Raw genomic sequence first — 20894 nt, 5'->3', positions numbered from 1 at the left:
ATTTTGGGGGATAAAACATAATTTTTCATCTGCTGAGGTGCTGTCCATGGTGTTGAAAGGTGCGCTTGGTGGGTGTGCTAAGCGCTAAAATAACTGACCCCTCAGATCCTCATGAAAATGCCTATGGTGTGTGCATAAGTGCATACAAGTGTGCACGCATGAATGTGCAGTACACTCAAAGGGTCTTAAGGGTCCCGGATTGGGGGTTTGAAAATATGGTCAACCTACTCTCCACCACACTGTACTCTACATATCATCAGCATGCCTCCCTTACGTAACAATTTATTAACTGCTATCTAATCTGCAATCAATCCAGAAAGCTAGACAGAAAACAACAGCAGGAGATCATCTGCTGATTATTAAGCAGTGATGAAAGGCAAAATTATTTGAGCACAAAGCTCAGAGTCACGCGTGTCTTTAAAACCAGAACAAGACTCTTTCTGTGCAGCGCTGACCTTGAAGAGTGCAGTCGAGGACATTAATGTGATACGAATCCCGAGAAAAGTTCGAAGTTAGAAGAGAGGTCGGAGGAAAGAGATGGAGAAAAGTGGATGGTGGTGAAGGATCTGTTGTGTCCCCTGGGTCCCCCATGTTTTTTCTGTGTTCTGCATTACAGTATGAGGCTGATACTAGGTGGCTCACAAGGGGCCCATGAGTGAGGCTGCGCATATGAGTTCACTAAATAACAGACATCCTGCTACATGCATGCACCAGGCTGCATTCAGTTCAAAGAGAAAGAAAATTTGTGTTTGTGAAACTGCACAGTACAACGGAAATAGCCTCACCCCTATAGAGACAATAAATAGAAGAGCAAAAAGACAAGTACAGATAGAGGTAATACGTACATGTACTTATTACTAGTACTGAACATCAATAAAAAATTGTGGTCAACCACTACTACTGATTAACTATCATCAGTCATCAGCCCTCACTTTCAGTTTGGACACTTACAACAGCCATGCTAGTGGCTCTGTGAGGCTGTACTTAAAAATAGCAGTGCTTTGAGCTCAGTGCTAATGTCAGAATGCTAACATGCTCGCAATGACAATGCTAATATGATGATGTTTGGCTGCTAATGTCTACCATGGTCACCATTATAGTTTAGCAAAGGAGCATGCTAATTAGCACTAAACACAAATTACACCTGAGGCTGATGGAAATGTCATTAGTTTTGCAGGTATTTACTCATAAAGCAAAGTACTGGACAAACTCAGATGTTGATGGCGTTGCATGAAAAGTCAATAGCTTTTATTTAACCTGTTAAATAAAATCTGGGGAATTTTACCTTTCATTTTTTCCATAGTCACCCTTTTACATCTGAGATGGAACTTAAGGGGTACTCCAGCACTTAGCATTGAACTTCTGTAATGTTGGAGGGCTTTCAAGAAAGACATTTTAAAAAACTGTCAAAACTGATAAAAAAAAGAATAAAAAAAGCCTCTCTGCACTTCCATCTTGTGTCGCAGTTCACTTTGCTGCCCACTCTGGCCCCACCTCAATCTGTGATGTCAAAATACCTCTTTGAAAGCAGTATCAACAGACAAAAATTGGATCTGCGGACTCACTTCCTTCCTAGCTCTCTCACTCATCCCAGCAAGCATTCTTCATAATAATGTAATTACTGTTTAAACATCAAATCATTCTCCCAAAGTGAACTGTGGCTTTAATGTGAGGAATGCAGCTGAACTGAACCACAGGGACTGGCTTCAGGGGGACACACCAGAGAGCTTTCCTCAGAGATTAGATTTCAGTGGGAGAGAGATGGAGAGAACAGTGTGTACTACAGCTTGTGCCAGTGATGTTGACAGAGCTGCATGTGAAAAAGATGTCAAGACAGAAAAGGTCACATATATTTTCCTTGTACACTTCCACATAAACCTGATAAACTCTAAAATTCTAAACGGGGCAAAGCAGTTAGTTGAATGTCTTGCCCACTTATTCAACCATCCATCCTACCTGTGGGTTGTCCTCCATGACACAGCGGATCTTCTCCACCACGTCGATGCGGCGCTGCCGGTGCAGGGCGTTGATCAGCTTGGCCAAGTTGGCGTCACTGTCCCGGATGGTCCAGTGCTGCAGCGCGGCGTATGCCCGCTCGTGATCGGACGAGTAGCCATTGGAGAAGGCAGCCACCTCCCGCTCGGTGGCGTTGGCCAGCGACTGATAGATGTCAATCCACTGGATGCCAACCTGGGCTGCTACCAGTTTCAGAATATCCACCCCTGAGCAGAGAGAGAGAGAGATAGAGAGAGAGAAAGAAAGGTCAAAGCCTTGTCTAAATGTGAAATGATCAGCCATCCAATATAAAGAGCAAAGAAAACTAGACTAAGATGATTGCTGGATTTCATCTTAATTGAAGAATGTAGGTCAGCAAATGTCAGCTACTAATAAGATGCAGCACCAAACAAATTGCCTCATATCTAACTAATAGAGGTCTCATGCTCTGCTCTGCACAATACACCATTGTTCTTTATGTCAGCTACCCTTCACATCTGTATGTGTGTGTGTGCATCTAGAGTGATGTGTGATAACGTGAAGTTTTGGCTTGTGCAATTGTCATGTGCATGTCCACACCGCAGCACATCATCTACAGCACTGGTTCCAAACATGGGGGTGGTGACACCTGAAATGTGTTGCAAGAAAAACCTGAGTGGACCAGAGATGATTTACAGGGCAGGAAAGTAAAATTATGTATTTGTGCTTACTTTTCTCTAATATTTGCCTGTTTCTTTAGAAAACCTGGATATTTTTACCTCTTCAGGCCTCTGAAAATCACAAGTCATTGGCTCATGCAACATGTGACAAGGTCACAAGTAGACTGCTCCATTTTAAGGGGCCATTAAGGGAAACGATTGGGATGCACTGATCTAGAAGTATACTTTATGCAATATGGTATGACCATTCTTTTTTTTAATCAGTCATAGACTCCCCCAACTTAATGGAACCTAAATACTAAAGACTGAAGTCTTTCTGCTTCCCGATTAGTGCGTCCATGTTGGCTCACTCCTCTGTACTTCAGCTTGTAACCTGAGGTCCAGATCTTGAAAATGTCTCTTATGCCAGGCAGACACTGTGTAGACTTGATTATCTGGCATTTGGGTGATTCAACTGGTCAGAACTCCTTCAAACATAAAACTCTGCTGTGCCACTTGTAGGGCATAATGTTTTTACACATCATACCAAGTGAGTCATGAGGCATATGGCCCTCCAGGATCTCAAGGAATCCACCCAGTGAAACAGATCCACCTCTTAAACAACACCTTAGCTTTCCACGCATGTTAGGACTGCACACACACACAGACACTCGGGGTGGTGCAAGAAGGGGCATGTCATGCCATTACTCTTGGATCTCCTTTGGTTCAGCTGGGGCCATGTCTTATTTTAGTATGTAGACACACACCTGCTGTGCAGTTGAAAGAGGGGAAATACACAGAGTCATTCATCTTGAGGACGGAAACTGGTTGAGCCACTACTGCTCTGGTAAGAGTAGGATCTGATTCTCGTGTCATGTTTGATCTTGTTCTTATCGATCACAGAGGAGAACAGAAGTTCAGCTGCGGAAGTCTCGAGGGTGTAGAGATTCATTTTCTCGTGATTACCTCAGGCAACAAAATGAATTTAGGAATTTAGGAGAGCTCAACATCAAGGGTTTAATTGGAGTGCAATCATATCTACAGTTTCCTTTCTTCTTCAGTGGAGAGATTGACTTTACATTTAATGTTTGGTTCACAGCACCGACTTTCTATGAAAAACAGGGCTTGTGAACAGCTGTCACATGGACTCTTGGGTGTTATGTTTTGTAACCAGTACAGGAGGTCAAAGATTTTATGTGTAACGGTTCAAAACAAATATGTTACTAGTCCCTGCTAAGCATGGCAGCATGATGGATCTGTCTACACTTGTTGTTATTTATCTGGTGCTCACACCAGCTGAGTCTAACTAAGGCAGCAGTTGAACATGGACACCAATCAAGACTACATTTTGCCCTTGGATCATTTTTACTGTGGTAGTCTTTCTATGAGGAACTGCTGACTATCAGATGACAATACATATATTAGGTTTTCTGTTGTTGTTGTTGTTGTTTTCATGCATCTTGGGCAGGTCAGATAGCTATCTGCCATCAGAAAGCTAAGAATAGATGTGCTCAGCCATTTAGCCAATTACTACTTACTGTGATAATGGCAGCTATAGTGGCACAGAAATTACACTGAAGTTAGCCAATCTGTCACATAAAAGGTGACATAAAGCAAGCAAGGGTTTTATTAAGATTTGAAACACTTGAAGTGACAAGTGTAAACAGGGACTTTTTGACTTGTATTGCAGAAACACCCATAAACTAATAACATCAAAGATGGCTCCATTCTATTCAAGTGTCTCTGTAAGCCATGATAGTGTGGCAGTAAGTAAGTAATGTGATTATCATTTGTACTTTGCACACGCCATTCTTCTAATTATCATGATGGTGTTGCAAACTCTTCTTCTACAGCGGTTTAATAAAAACCAACTGGAGAGTGAACAAATGTTTATCTCTGTTCCATCCAACAGTAGTGGATGGAAACACACATTCATTTGCAGGAAATGTAGTTAATATTTGTGCGACATTTAGATGTGAACTTGGCTAATGAATCACCATGCACAACACCACGACCATAAAACTGAAGCAGCTAAATGGATATCAGCCATCATTCATCTGTGCTTTTCCTACTGTTACATGTCAAAACATCTTTCAGTGAAAAAAATTTATTGCATCAGTCACTGTTTTTGACGCAGCCCCAAGGCGTTGTCTCTTGTTTCAAGTGTTTGAGTTCTTTTTGTTTGAAGATTATCTCAAATGAAATGTCTACTATATTAGAAAAAGAAACAAACACTGTTATGGGTGCATATTTCTTTTGCTGAATTGTGTAACTTGTCATGCGTTGATGTTGACACCTTTCTGAAAGTGGAAACAGCTGTAGTTTTCAGACAAGTGCACATGACCGGATTGGTTTTGTTGGTCAACTGATCAAAACAACTAGTCACAGCTGTGCAGGCAGCTGTCTCAGTTGTATCTGATTACTGCTCCCTCCCTCCACAGCTTGGAGCAAGATGCTTTCCCAAGCTATCAGTACAGAACAGCTCTGAGACATAACTTTTCTATTAGTGTCTCAAGTGTAGGCGTGTCACAGGAAATTCGTGCATCGATCTCAAAAAGCCTCACAATGGATTGCACTACGCAATCTCTTGTGACACACACACACACACACACACACACACACACATACACACAGATCACTCCTTGGCGTTCCTCTTTTTCCATGAATACTGATTTTTCACAAGCAGCTCTCCCCTTCAGTCATCCTGCCGCCTGTTCAGAGTCTCTCTGCTCCACTTCTTCACTGACGCTTATGTGAGCTGACAATGACTCGGCTGGAAATAAAACCGCTGACTCATCTGTTTGTCAAGCAAAATATACAGTAGCTTCACATTGCTTTGTGTGTGCTCCTTATGGTTATACATTATTCATGCTTTTGTTGGAGTGTGTGTGCATGTGTGTTGATACAGAGTTGTATCATACAAAAGACTGATGCTACATCCTCCCCACGAATGGAACAGAAACTGTGATGGGTGATTGATATGCATGCAGCATGGAACTTGGGTATCTGATACGACAGGAAATGATGCTTATTGCTCTGAAGTATTTATAAAGTAGAATGGACTGTGTTTTGAATATTTGAAAGATATTCATCTCTACTATGTGAAGAATATTCCTTCATTATGATGTACAATGTAGTTTCAAGTTTTCAGTGGCATTGCAGTTCCATCTATCATCTAATAAAATTGTTGTCCAAATGAAAGATTTTCAGCAAACTGTAATAGACACTAACAGTTAGCATGTGTAAAGAGTTTGTCTGATGTCATTTATCACAGTGGATCAGTCAATTTTTCAATTTAAAATGATATAAAACAGAGCAACTCAAATTCTCAAAAGCCAATTCTCAGCAGAAACCAGCTAATGTTTTAGCAGTATTACTTGACAAAAGTCTTAAACAATGAATTTATTATCTGCAATGTTGCTGGTGAATTGTTGACAAAGTGTTTGAACAAAAATTCGTTATTTTGTGGGATTTTGCGTGCCTTTGCCTTGCTGCAGAAATATGTGTGCTTGCTGACAGCTGAAATATATTGCTTGAAAAGCTTGAAGCTGAACCACATTGCTGGAAACCTGACATGAATGGCCCTGACATGCAAGCTGATAGCTGCCTGAAAAGCAGGGAGCTGAACATCATTGCTTTTAAAACTGGATAATAAAATGCACTACAAGTATGTTTATTAAAAGAAAACTGTGGAATGAAAGAGGAGAAGAAAACACTAAAATGTGTGGCAGCGTTGACAGGTGTTGAGAGGGTGGTTAGCTTGTAAGTACAGGAATGACCTGAAGGTTTTGAACTTTCAACTGAAGTGTATGTTCTGAGGGGAGTTCAAGTGTATAATTAAACTCACTGAAGGGAGCTGACTGTCAGGTAAACTGTAAGACATGAAAACTGTTTAAATGTAAGCACTGAAAGGACTGAAAGGAGTTGACTGTTAGCTTGGTGAAAGGAACTGTCCTAGAAGTAGCTGAGGTGTTTTTTGAAGTAAAACCAGCTGAAATGAGTTGAAGTGTCAGCTGCACTGAACGATCTGAAAGGCTGTAAAGTGTCAATGAACTGTGGGAAGTGTCAACAATATTACCAGGTCAGAAGTGAAGAGAATAAATAAAATATTCTTAGTATTTTCTTTTTTTCTTTTTATGAAATAATATTATGATATTATGATATTTTATTTCACCCAGCCCTCTTTCAGTAGAGAAACCACAGTATAATGCACAGTGTGTCTAGCTGCCTACTTGCTGATTTCCCCTTTTTTCCACGTGTTGTCTTTTTCATTTGCTCGCTGATTTTAAAATCTAGATCAAATATTGCTGCCAAATATGTTTTCCTCACTGATGCTTCCTGTACTACATGCTCATTACACTTTCTGAGCATCAGCATATAATTCATTCCTCCGCTTTTGGTAAGTACTGTATCAGGTTGATCCCTGATTAATGTCCACTGTAACAAACATGCTAAGTGCATAAATCCAGGATGATTGAGAGAGATAAGACCAGAGAGATTAAATGGATGTGAGCCAGTGTTGGGGAGTCATGATTCCGCACACACAATCACGTGTACATAAATGTAAATACAGATATGAAAGCATGCATATGTGCTGGGAGGAAAGTATAAATAGATGTGTGGTGTGCACTCATGCTCACACACACTCTGTCATGCATGACCAAAAAACCTTCACATGAACCTTAACCTTTCTTTTCTTTATTTTATTTGAAAGGGACCAAGTATAGTTTTATACATAAATGTTGCCATTTCATGCACTGTACCAGAGTTAGCTTATAGCTAGTTTTTATCTGCAGTCAACCTTTACCTGAACCTAAACCTAAACTAACCATAACATTAACCCATACCATAAAACTAAACCTAACCATAACCCCAAACCAGAGCCTGAATCCTAAACTAACCCTTTTGAAGAAGTGAGAATCTGCTTCATTTGACCTGCAGAGAGTCTCCACTCCAAATGGTTTCAAAATCATTCTAATGGATGTATAAGAATACTCACGCACACTCAATCCACTACTCCTGCTCAACATTAATAAACTCGCGTGAGTCGTGGAGGGAGCCGGAGGACCTCGCGTGCCGGCCTTCTGGGCCGAGAGCTTGTCGTCTCTCATCCACCTCGCTCGCCATAACACACATCGACAGAAGAGAAATCCCCCTGCTTTGCATGCCTCACTGTCCCTGTTAGCTGGCCACATTTAAATGACCTATAAAAGTCTTGTGATGATTCAGTATGTCAGCCTGCGGATGTGTTTATGTGTTCGCATGAGGAAGTAGCACGATTGCGTATCTGTGTGTATATGTGTATATATCCCTGTGTTATATGCAGACTTGTTAGCTCTCCGAACAAAAAAAAGTCTGAAATGTCCAATAACAGCAACTTGCTGTTAGTTGCTGGTTTTCATCTAAACTGACAGGTTTTGTCATACTGTCTTATAAAGCGTGATACAGCTGCCTGGAGGGGACAAACAGTGCTATGGTGAAGGTGCGTCACCAGAGGTGGCCGTCATTTCTGCATGTTACAGCACATAATGGCTCACTGTTTTTGTTAACATTTTGTCATGATGAAAAGCAACACAAAAGTGTCATGGCTTATCCTAGACTCACTATGAGTGGAAAGTGATTCATCCTTTTTCTGATGTGATTTCTGCTGTGACACCAACTGCTAAGAGTCCTCTGTGCATGCATTACTTTTGTCAAACTAAACAGAGGCGAACTGTTGTCTAGGCCACTTCTGTTGCAAAGTAACTATTGAAAGCTTCTGTATCTCTAAGTTCTGGGTGTTAAAACATGCTCACCAGTTATTCAGAATTTGACACCTTTGTGACCAGGCTTTTAATATGCTGAATAACTCTATGTTCTCCTTCTTTTGAATTTGAATTGATTTAAGTTTAGCTCTAACATATTGTACATATTCTTATCCCTCCAGTGTGGTCTGGGTCCGACTTTTTGAGGATATGACAAGAAGGAGCAGCGGTTCTTCTCCCACCATGTGAAGGGAACTCATTCCTGCTCGTTTGCAGAATTTCATTCTTTTGGTCATTACCCGAAGACCATTGGTGTGGATTGGAACATATATCGGCTGGTAAATTGAGCGCTAACATGGTATCAATCCATCTGTCAATCTTTTGTTCCACTTTACCCTCACTCGTGAATGTGACCCCAACAACCCCTTCACATGGGACTGTGCCTCACTCCCAGGCCAATTTTTGAGCAACCGGGTAGCGATTAATTTTTAAATTCTGTTGCCCATTCCTCTAATGCTGAAGGAACAAGAATGTATCTTTTCAGTCAGGAAAATTAGATTATATGTTGACCTTTGCAGAAGGTTTTGGACAAATTCAGCAGTTTTAAACAATGCAGTTTGACATTTTGGATCAGTTTAGCAACTATGCAGAACTGACTTTAATTCTGAATGGACTTTTCCAACTGCAACATTCAGAATATGCAAGGCCTTTTAATCGTAACAGCTTTGGTTTATGGGTACTGTAGTTTAAGTGTCCTTCGACTCATCAAATTAAGGGACAATTCTGACTTCTGAGTAGCATTGAAGTTATGGTAAAATGATACATTCAAATGGTAAATGGTAGAGCCACAAAGAAATCTTCTGAAACCAAGCAGTGGTCTCACCTCTGCACTCTGTTATTGTGTGTAACATGATGTGAGGCAGGGAGCTGTGTGCGTCAGCGCCTTTACAAATAGCATTCTGTTAAATTAATCACATCACATACTCCCATCTATTCCAATTTGAGAACACATAACGTTAAATTGCTGAAATGTGTGCGTGGGCGCTGTATACCTCCAACCAGGCAACAACCCCCCACCCCAAACCCCGCTTTTTACAATCAAACCCAGGCTGAACTGAGAGCAGGCTACCCCGGCCCACCCTGGTACTGCACAGCACAGTATATTCTAACACGTGGCTCCCTGCTGGGCTTGGATGTGGAACTTGGCATTATTAACGGTGTGGATGTTTAACGAGGGAGGATGGTGGGCAGGTAGAATGTTGTTTTCCTTCATGTTTTCCTCTACAATCTGCATCTTACTTTGGAAATATATGTTGTAAATAATATGGCTGGTGATCACACCAAGTGCAAACAACCTCTATGTGATGTTCTCTTAAAGGATCATTACAGTCTTTTTCCATGTTGAAGACCAGCAACTACAAAATGCATATAATTTACTGTTGGTATATAAGTACCATAACTTTTTACATTTATTTGCTACCTTCAGGTCATTGAGACATTGTAAAGCTTGCATGAAAAATCTGTCAAAGTGACCATTTTCTTGCCTTATTTGTCTGAGCAAAATTAAAGGGCAACACACCAACCACATCACAAGGCATCATGTCTTTTGATGCATGTTATTTGATGCTCCATTGCATTGCAGACTACATGTACCACACAGGCATAAAAAGGTTGTCAAGGTACAGTAGCCAAGATGTGCCAATCCACACAGCACATGTGACAAAGCTGCTGCTTATCTGAGACATTGGATAGTACCTTGATGCCAGAGAGTGGGTTTACTTAGAAAACAATAGGCTTGGGTGTTTTCATGCATGTTGCAATTTCAAGAAGAGACAGATCAATCAAAGGTAATCTGAAAGAAATTACCCTTGAGAGATTACCATTTTAGCCAATGAGTATGCCATAAACTACTTTGTTAAAACACAAAATTCACATTTTGTCCCAGTTTCTTACTGTTTCCCCTTCAGGTTTGGCTTTAGGACAGCGTGGCTAGTAAAAGCAATGCCTCTTGAAAGCCAATTGCACTATAGTTTCTCATTTCCAAATGTCTCTGAACACACCACCAACAAATCAACTCAGCTTTCAGGGTTCAACTAACTTTAATTGTTTTTATCTAATTATTTTTTGATTAATTAATTGTTTGGTCTGTGAAATGTCAAAAAATTGTGAAATAAAAGTCCAAGCTGGCATGAATGTCTTGTATTATGTGACCAGCAGTGCAACAACCACAGATATTCAGTTTACAACTATGTAAAATATCACTAAGGAGCACATCTTCGCATTTCAGAGGCTGAAGTCAGAATGTTTGGCACACCCAAACAAAGGCAAAGCTGTTTCAGGCTGTTTCTAATGGCCATACTCAAAGGTAGGGTTTTAAGTGTGCCATCATAGCCTCCTCCTGGATGCCTCACCAATCTTTACCCAACAATTCTGTCTTCTGTGTGTCTTTGTAGTCTTACAACGTGATGTATTGCAGAAATGGGGATAATGGCTCCTCGAAGGGGTTCACGATGTTGTACTTGGCTGTACAAATGAAAAATGTCGGAAGTAGTTATGTGAAGAATTAAAACAGAGAACTGGAGCAAGACGATCAAACTACTAAACTACTACTAACTACTAAACTTTTACACATTTATGCACCTGGCCAATTGCTGTAACAATTGCTGTAACAATTCGCCAATGGTGATTGTCGAATTGTTACAAGTCACAAAATTTTTTACTTTTCAGACACTATCAGACAATCTGACAAGCACTTCATTTGAAGCATACTGAGGCCTTTTATCGTTGCCATGAATATTTTGGTGTGAAATAAAACATTACCACATTAACTTTAAATATTTATGTATCACTAAACAGTGATATAATAAAATCCATAAGCAAAAATGACAGGGCTGTTTGTACTGAGGACAAAATTTAGGGCAAAGGGGGGAAAAACAACAAAGTTAGCAAACTGTAGCCTCAAACTAACCTTTATACAACATTTTTGTGATTCCCTTTAATAGCTCCCACAAATGCAGTTTGACTGCTTCACCCTCATTTCAGATAAACAAATGTGTTTTTCAGATCCTGTGCAATAAAAATCTGGCCTGTGGCCGTGGAAAGCCCCATTCAGCCCTGCTGTGGAGGAGTAGCAATGTTCACTACTTCCTGGCCGGCTCTGAGCAAATTCCAAGTTCTGTATGTGTGTGATCTTTGCTTTCACGTTTCCCTTTCTTTTTTGCTTTATTGCCTGAGTGTTTTAACTGCTCTAGTAAAGGGGTATTACAACCTTCAAGGGGAGCCAGCCACACACCTTGGAAGGATTAAGAGGCTGTTTTGTTTTATGTTCCAGAGAGTAAATAGCAGTGTAAAATGGCTGTTTGGGTTGCATGTGTATACATACATCTCCACATAAATACATACACATGGGCACAGGATTACTCATCCAATCAGGAGAACACCCATGTACACACACACAAACACTGAAAATTAGTCTTTAATGCCTTTTTAGTCTTAAAGGATTTAACACTGGTCTACACAGAATTGGTTTCATCTAGTCATGTTTCCACAGTGGCCACCTAGAGAATGAAATGCTGTAAGTTATTTCAGGAAATATTCTCTGCAATACAGAAAAAGGATGCCTTATTTATTACTGGCAACAGCAACAGACATGGGTGACCACCAACAACAGAAACTCATGCTCCATCAACAGAAAATCCCAGAAAAAAGACCTCACAGTGCAGGTCTTTACAGCTGGGCGATTAACCAAAATTATACCAATAGGGATGGGACAATTATCCGGGGCAGATTTTGTCTTTGGGGTGTATGTGGTGTATGACATCACATGTTACAGCTGTGGGGATAACTGTGAACACCAGACCAAAACCACAGCATTTATTGTGAAAGGGTCATCAACCAGGAAAATCTGTTGCCAGAGACCATCCCTAAACAAAGACACCCACATATGCAACCACCTGTTATGACATCGCCAAGATTCCGTACTACTAGTTACATCAAAACAACTAAACCATCTCCATGGCAACTGAGCAACATCATCTGCTGAGGAAGGTCCTGCAATGTGATTGAAAGAAAACAAAACACAACACAAAAAAAAAAATAGCCTATTTTTTTTTTTTTTTTTGTCACAGTGCTGTTTCCAAGCTCAAGAATTAATCTTCAAATATAATATAACCACATTGTTTTAGTTGATGCACATGTTTTGGCTTTGCCCAACATTATTTACCTTCTGGAAGTCAATTTTCAACTATTTCTAAATCATGAAAAACATTAAAAGCAAAAGCATCAAAACAAAATTATTGACCCTTCCCCACTCATTGCTTTCCTTGACCTCTCACGCAAAAATATTCCTCTCTCTAACTCCGAGAAAGATGCACTGCTTTTCTCCAGCCTAATCGCCAAACGGTTCATTCTCATGGGCTGGAAGTCAACTGAACCACCTTCTCATATACACTGGATGAGAGATTTAATGAGTTGCTTGCATCTTGAAAAGATTAGATATACATGACAAAGCAAGACCGAGAAATTTCATTTTATTTGGGCTCCATTTATTTTTCTCTTCTCCTCTCTCAGTGCTGGTGAGCTCACTCCTCTGCTAACTCCTCAAGTCTAACTCACTCTCAACTATCCCCATTAAACTAAACCGACCTCATACCAACATGCAAACCATTTTTTTGTTTTGGTTTGCTTTGATTATTTCATTATATAGTAACTCTTTGTCAACTAATGTTATCTCTTGTCTTCTCAATTGCATGACAATAATAAAAAGTTTATAAAAAAAACCAAACAGTCAGACTCTGAATTTTGGGGACCAGGAATGAGAGTACTGATGTGACACAATCCCGCAAACTTCCTGTGAAATATGATCAAATGATACATGCACAGTAAACTGTTGTGTACAGGCTGGTAGGTGCAATTTTTCCACTGATGGTTTGATTACTTTCGTTATTTGCACCTGTTAACACAAGACTGTCCTACTGAGAGTGGTAGCGGTCTCTGGTACATTACAATTTACCGGAGGCTTATTTTAACAAAAGCAAAACAGCATTACAGTACTCATGAATAGTCAAGGTGAGCTGACAAGAGGATGACATGTTTTAGCAGATGTATTTGTGTAATTAACAAATTTTAGCACAAGTAGATTATGAATGAGTTAACACAGTGAAATATGGCCAACACATGCTGACAATTTAGTCAGGTAAAAAAATTCTTGGGGCCTGTACTATGAAGCAAGTTCAACATAACCAGGATATCTTTTTGTTAGCTGGCTCCACTGAGCCTAACATTCGCCATCCAGATAACCAGTACTATGAGGCTGGTTATCAACTAGCTCAGTCAACTCTGGGTTTTCATATCCAGCTACTAGCATGTTCATGTGAAAGAGACTGGGTTGTTAATAACAAGATCAGAACCATGAGTGAAGTACTTGAAACGGTGATACAAAGTACTTCTTTTTAGGGACAATAAAAAGTCATATTCAACAAAGTGAAATGTAAACAACAGCCTGTAATCATACAACAGAATAAGAGGATGTAGAAACGCTATATCTGACCCAAATGTTGCATTTATAATCATGGAGCCAATTAATAGTGTGGATCATTTTTCTAATAAAAGACAATCTTTCGTTTTCAATTCCAGTTATCATCACATAGTTGTCTCATGTTATTCTGAGCTGCAGTGATGGAATCAGAGTGTAAAATCATCCACACTGTCAGCTGTCACTCTGGGGATAAAATCAACTTAAACAATTAAATGCAGCTAAAATCATCATGTGTTTTGTGTTGTAAAAGATTTTAGATGCTCTGTTTTAAAACCAAAGTGGAAATAGAAAGCCTGGAAAAGACAATGTTCCAACTGACCTATAAAAATATGTATTGCTCTTTTTAACTTGTCACTTTATTGTTAACTTTATATTCATGTTTGGATCCTGTAGGAATCATGACTCTTTTTCTCCAGTGATCTGATTGGTCAGTGGTCAGGGTGTTGGCAGGTTGTGATCCAATCCTCTGAAGTTAACCTGGAGCAGCTTAACTGTTCAGCACATGGATGTTTTATAAGAGTGGCCACTGGCAGTATTGCAGTGAAAGATCCCCCTGCAGCCCAAAAAGCATTTTCCCCATGGACCACTATTGTAAAAGAGACATCTATAAAACCGTTGATAGGACACCTCAAACTGTCAATTATGACTCTTTCTATTATGAATTTTTGATTCATGGAGGTTTTATATTTGTGAAACTTTCCATGAGCCAAGAAAAGTGATTTAAAAGTCTATGACATCATCATAATGTAAAGTCTATGGGCCAAGCGGGAACTCGCAGGTCCCCACCTCAAGGGGGGGGAAACACTACTGCGCATATTCAGTGGGCCACACAACATGGCAGCAAACCTGGAAGCTAGAAACTGTTTTTGGCGTATGCACCAGCCGAGCAATTATTGAATGGGTGCCATTTTATGGCCCGGTATCCAGCTCTTATAATACATCCATGGTTCAGCATAAGTTATCATGGTGATGTACCCCAGTAAGAAATGAACCACCATCATAACCCTCAAAAAACCCAGAGTTAAACCTGAAGTTCCCTCGCTAACCCCAAATCCTGCTTCATAGTACAGGCCTCTGAGGAGCTCTTCCTATTTATTTTTCCTCTGTAGACAACATTATGACCATTTGGAGGCAAGCTGAAGCCACAACACTGACATATTCTCACTTTTTAAAGTCGATGTTAGCAAACTGTTGCCTATTTACACAGAGCAACCTTAGCATTCATTTGGTGCTGTGTTTCTGTCCGACAAATGTAAGTCCAATATTTGCTTTCATTTTAGCTCTGTTTTGGTCTCCAAAAAATTCCAAATGTAATATCTAGCTTTTTAGCTACTAAATGCTACACTCTGCTCACCAGCTAGTCACTAACTTTGACTGTCTGCCATTTGTTTCTGGGCAGGTAGCGTACAGTCAGTATATGAGCTGTTTCGCTGACAACATCACTGCTGCTGCTAGAAACAAGGTTGATGAGAGAAATATGATGAAACAAAAAGAGTAAACTTAAAGGCTGCAAAACCAAAACAATGAGCTTAAATATGCTTAAATGTGCCATATTGCTGAGGGGAATTGCGGAGGTAGTGATAATTATCTGTGGGTTCATCAAACCACACATCACTTTACAAACATTTTGATCCATTGTTAATGTAAAAATTGATTGCTACAGGGTTGAGGACCGAGTTGTTCTTTTGATTAGGCCATTGGCATTCACCACAACTGCCATATGCACTGGAACCTAGCTGATGTTTTGTGTAACAAAATACAGTTCATGGGTTGGTGAAAATCTGCAGTTTATCTTTTGTGATGCAAACAATGTTGCTTAAAATTGACTTGACTCTCTCCCCATACCTTTCTTTGTCAGGCATCTCAAGTGTCTGGGATAACTAGTGCTGCTAGGTAACTGCAGGGAAACCCCAGCGTAGTTAGCCAACAACGGTACAATACAACACTTCCCCCTGTCAAACCCACAACCCCCTCCTCACACACACAGTCACACACAACTCCTGCATCACTACCTCTCTCTCCCTTCATTTCCTTCTGTCTATATATCTCTTTGTCGTCCTGTTAGGGACCCGATTGACCCACTAATGTGCCTTGCCAACCAAACAACAACTCTGATGCAGCTGAAACCAGATTATTCCAGTTCTCTGTGGTCAGTTACTGAGGGAGCAGAGACAGAGAGAGAGAGAGAGAGAGGGTGGCGGGTGGCTCAGCTTTATCACAGCAGACACACACAAACACACACAGTTTTGAAGTAGAGTCGAGTGTCTCAGGCAGGAGGTGTCCCCTGAGTTCGGGTCTCCGTCTCTCTTTCAGTGTGAAATCAAGAGCTCAGCTGCAGGGCAAAATGTTCTCTACCTGTTGATAGTGTGTCAACAGACAGGAGCAACAGAGGAGTGTGGTGGGTAACAGTGGAAATAGAGAAAGAGAAGTGAGACATGAGAGACAAAAACAGAAAGAAGGAAAATAGAACAAAATGGAAATGAAGAGGGAAACATGGGGACAGGTAATTATTCCAAAATTAGACAGAGAGCAGACAGACAGAGGAAACAAAAATGAGGTAGAGATACAATGAAGTGAGAGGAAGAAAGGCACATAAAGGTGGAGGTACACAAAGGAGAAAAAAAGCTGGAGATAGGAAAAGATAAAACAGTAAGTGAAACAGAAGAGGATTAGAGAAAGTAGTGAGTGAAAAAGCAAAGTTGGAAGGGAATATGAGTGGAAATAAAGGTCTGGAGAAGTGAAAAAGGAAGCTGGAAGAAACTGAGAACAAGGAGGTAGAAAGGAAGAAGGACACAATGATGAAATTGGAGAGGAACTCAGAGCAGTAAGGCAACCTGAGTGTGTGTGTGTTGGGGGTGGATAGTGACAGCAGGTTGATACTACAACAGGGTCATGTCCTTGCTTGTGTAACCACTGCCCTCCACACCATGTGCTGCAGGGCAGAATTGATTCGATCAGATACCCACAGCGGTGCTATCGCATCAACAGATGGTTCTACACAGCTCAAGAACAGAACAAACCCATGTCATTACACTGGATATGGGACATCCAGTATGTGGCTAAAATTCTCTCCACGTTAGATGCTGACAAACAAATGGGTGACAAATCAAAGGAAGAACCAGTACAGATTTGAATGCTTGACCCCTACAGTGAGGAGATCCAATGACTCTGTTATGCTTTGGGGGGCATTTTGCTGGCATGGTTTGGTTCCACTTGTCCCCCTAGAGGGAAGCATCACTGCAAATCAATACAAAGTTGTTCTGAGTGATCACCTTTATCTTATGATGAAACTTTTCTATCTTGATTGGAGTGGTCTCTTCCAAGATGACAATGCCCCCATTCATAGGGCATGAGGAGTCACTGAATGGTTTGATGAGTATGAAAATGATGTGAATCATATGCTATGGCCTTTGCAGTCACCAGATCTCAACCCAATTGGAGATTTTAAACTGACATGTTGGACTGACAGCGCCCTCTACCACCATCATCAAAACACCAAATGAGGGGATATCTTTTGGAAGAATGGTGTTCATCCCTCCAGTAGAGTTCAGAGACTTGTAGAATCAATGGCAAGGTTCAATGAAGCTGTTCTGGTGGCACGTGGTGGCCCAACATTTTACTTAGACATTTGATGTTGGTTTTTCCTTTAATTTGTCATCAGTCTGTATATACAGAGCCACCAGTCCACAAAAACACCATGACAGAACTGTGATCAGAAACACTCTCTAAGGGCATATCATAGTCTTGCATATTGCTCAGGAAGTTACAATGATGCCGATTGATCTCATAAATATGACAGCCTTTTTGACCCTTCTGTAGTGCAAACATGTTGCAGCACCAATATCAAATACGTAATCTTTACTAATGCTTTGCAGGAGGTCCATTAAAGGAAGTTTTACGAGTCAGACCTCTTAATGTACACGCACTGCACTGTTCACAGCTATACTGCTGACTTCATACTCTCTGCTCTGGTCACCGCAGCCTCACCGCGTCACACTCTCTCTCTGATAACGCATTTTAGTTTAGAAAACAAATTCCCTGATGCTTAGGCCCGGCAGGGGGTCAACTCCGGCCTGGTGGGCTGCCGGGCTTGCAATACACTGGCGGAAAGCCTGAAATGGGGCCTATAGTGGAAATCATCAAGACGGTAGTCATTTAGACTTGAGAGAGTTTGGTCCTATTACTCAGTTGCTAATTATAGCCACTATGTGTAACATAGTCTTTGATACTACCACTGGAGAGAGTCAAGAATTTTAACATATTCAATCATTCAATCGGCTTGACATTGTGTTGATATCAACTGATTTCTTTTCGGGAATCTTTTTGTTCTGTTTTGCTCAAACCAATCAGTAGTGAGTAACATATCCATCCTGTGGACCTCATTTTGCATTAGGTACACTGGCTGTTGTGAGGACCAGTTAACTCAAAGATTTTCAAGACAATCGACAAAATTAAATAAGCAAATTTAAGACTTGATATTTATGGAAGTATTTATCAAGGATGTACCTAGCTAGTTAATAAGCTATGTATGTAGGAAGATGATGTGTCCAATCATATTTCCGTTTATGAAGCTCTGAATGGTCAACAACCAGAAAAACAGTCATCAATGGGTACAATACTAAACCTGTTCGAATGACTGAACAAATTGGAGATGAACTGAACAATTTCATATTGCAAAACTTAAAGGACAATTGGACTGCCACTGGTTTGAGTCATTGTTTCACTGGGGAAATTTTCTTAAGATGTAAATGGGAAACTCCTTCACCAACTACACTGAAGGTACTTTTGAATACCTGTTAGCTTAGATAGACTTTTCCAACCAAATCTAGCTCACACTCCGAAGTACACTTTTGTGCGTGGGCGGGAAAGCATGGTGTTCCTCTACGAAGTAGATCTGCATGGCAGCAATGGGTCACTCCATTAAAAAATAACCTTCTACTGACTGGAGCTGTCATGTCAGTATAGGTGACAAATTAAAGAAAAGATGCAGAAAGAAGCGGAGTGATGTGTTAGAGAGCATTCTCAAACACCATCATCAAGAAACACCGTTTGGAAGAATGCTGTTCATCCCTCCAGTAGTAGTGTTCCAGAGACTTGGAGGATCTATGATGAGGAGCATTGAAGCTGTTCTGCAGGCTCATGGTGGCCCAACACCTCAGTAAGTCTTTTTAACTGTATGTCAAAACAGCACCCCATACTCTAGAACCACTCTGGTTAAAATACAGGAGACAAGGGACTCACCCTGTCCATTGGAGTAGTAGATCCACTTCTCTTTGACCTGCACTGGGGGCGCAGAAGGTTTCTTCTGAATGGCCTTCTCCATGATGCTGCTGGGGTCCTGCATGGGGCCCTTCTTCAGCACCCGAGAGCTCCGCTTCACGCTGCACACCACAATTACCACCAGCACCAGCAGGAGCAGCAACACGATCATCCAAGGGAGGTGCTCGTTGATGTCAAAGTGATTATGGGTGGTCGGCCGCGGGGACCCCCTGCGAGTGGGCCTGTAGGAGCTGGAGATCACACCTCCACCACCACCTCCAGTCCCCTGTCCAGCTACCTTGCTGATACCTGTCCCAACCTTGACTACCTCAGCATCCTCTAACCTTTCCATTCCCCTCTTGTTAGGGCCTGGCATAGGGTCAGAATTTGGGTGGTCCTTGCGATCCACCGATTGCTTGCGAGCTGGGGGCAGTGGAGTCTCTGTGGGTTCACGGTTTGGTAGGGTGGGATTGGTTGTCCGGCTGAGGAGTAGGCCCTCTGCTCGGTGGTCTTTCCCATCTGGGCTTTTCCACAGTAGAATGGCTGCTGACTGGCTGTAGGTGTCTGTGATGAGAGACAGAGGGATCAATGAAGAAGAGAGATGAGAGTGAACAAAGAGAGCAAGGAGACAAGATATTACAAAAGTAATGTCTCCAAAATGTAATGTCTCTCCAGTAAAGAGATGAGAGACAACAAAGAGACAGAGAGAGAGGGAATTAAATTCACTCACTCAAGAGATTTGCTTAACCCAGACAATGAAAACAGACGGCATCACGGGAGGGAATCCTAACACTTTAATCCATGTGAGCAATCTGGCACACAAACAGAAGTCAGAATAACCTTCCCTCTTCTGCTCTCACTCATCTGCTTCCTTTCTTCCATCCTTGGGTAGACAGTGTTCTCCAACATGGCATTTTACATTTACATTGCAATTTGCAATTATCAATTAAACAAAGTGACATAAAAATGAGGTTGAATTCAAGCCACTGTAGCTCAAGGAGAAGCCATTGAGAATAAGTGCTGCAGCGCTAAGCTTCAAATTCCACCTGACACAAGAGGCACAAGGTTTCAGAGGCACAAGTTTTGCATAAAGACTTAAGTGCATGACAAATGAGAGCTTTTATTTCTATGATAAGAATGAGACAGAGAGAGACAGAGCATATTAGGTTAGGTACCAGGGTACCACACAGGAGAAGAATTTTTATTGAGATTTTCTGATTCAAAGTGAGCATTAGACTTTCATTGCTAGCTAAAATCAGCTGATGTATCAGTCGGAGTGTTCTCAAAGGTTGTATAAATGGTGTCGTAATACAATGAAGACATTCGTACCAAGGCAGAGGAGCCTGTGACTTGCCGTTTGAACAGATATATTTAAAAAGTGACTGAGGGCTGGAGTGCCTTATCTCTTGGGGACTCATCTGATTTTGGGTGACTATCTTTTCATTGCTCAAAGGGTAATCATCAGTAAAAACTTCCCTTAACTACAAACAAAACACAATCTTTTTGTACTCCTTCCATGTGCTCCAGCGCCCTGCTCCACCTCGTAATCTCACAGCAGATGAACTCTGAATTACTCACCCCACAGTCTGCTCCTTGATCAAGCTTAAGTGAGGGAAAATCTAATAAGACTCAGGCTTTAGTTGGAGGAATAATTTGAAAAAAAGGGAAGAAATTGGGAGTGATCAAGTGGACTAACGATTCAGCCCAAAAACTCTCTGTAAC

The 20894-nt window shown here is 41.0% G+C and overlaps 1 protein-coding gene and 1 long non-coding RNA gene across 2 annotated transcripts in view; one reads left to right on the top strand and one right to left on the bottom strand.

Moving 5' to 3' along the window:
- tnfrsf21 (tumor necrosis factor receptor superfamily, member 21) overlaps positions 1-20894 on the bottom strand; it is a 58318-nt gene that overhangs the window by 19161 nt on the left and 18263 nt on the right. Inside the window, exons 3-4 of the mRNA XM_044376931.1 lie at positions 19155-19736; positions 1957-2222 (exon numbers count right to left, since the gene is read on the bottom strand). Of these exons, the coding sequence (XP_044232866.1) occupies positions 1957-2222; positions 19155-19736 (848 nt within the window). The remainder of the gene's footprint in view (positions 1-1956; positions 2223-19154; positions 19737-20894) is intronic.
- Positions 3312-9964, top strand: LOC122999743. Its single transcript, XR_006407817.1, has 2 exons — positions 3312-3480; positions 8560-9964. It is a non-coding gene; the product is annotated as an uncharacterized LOC122999743 (long non-coding RNA).

Source organism: Thunnus albacares, chromosome 16, assembly GCF_914725855.1.
Source record: "Thunnus albacares chromosome 16, fThuAlb1.1, whole genome shotgun sequence".
Taxonomy (NCBI): Eukaryota; Metazoa; Chordata; class Actinopteri; order Scombriformes; family Scombridae; genus Thunnus; species Thunnus albacares.
Note: the sequence above shows the minus strand (reverse complement) of the source record. Positions and strands in the feature narration are given on the sequence as shown.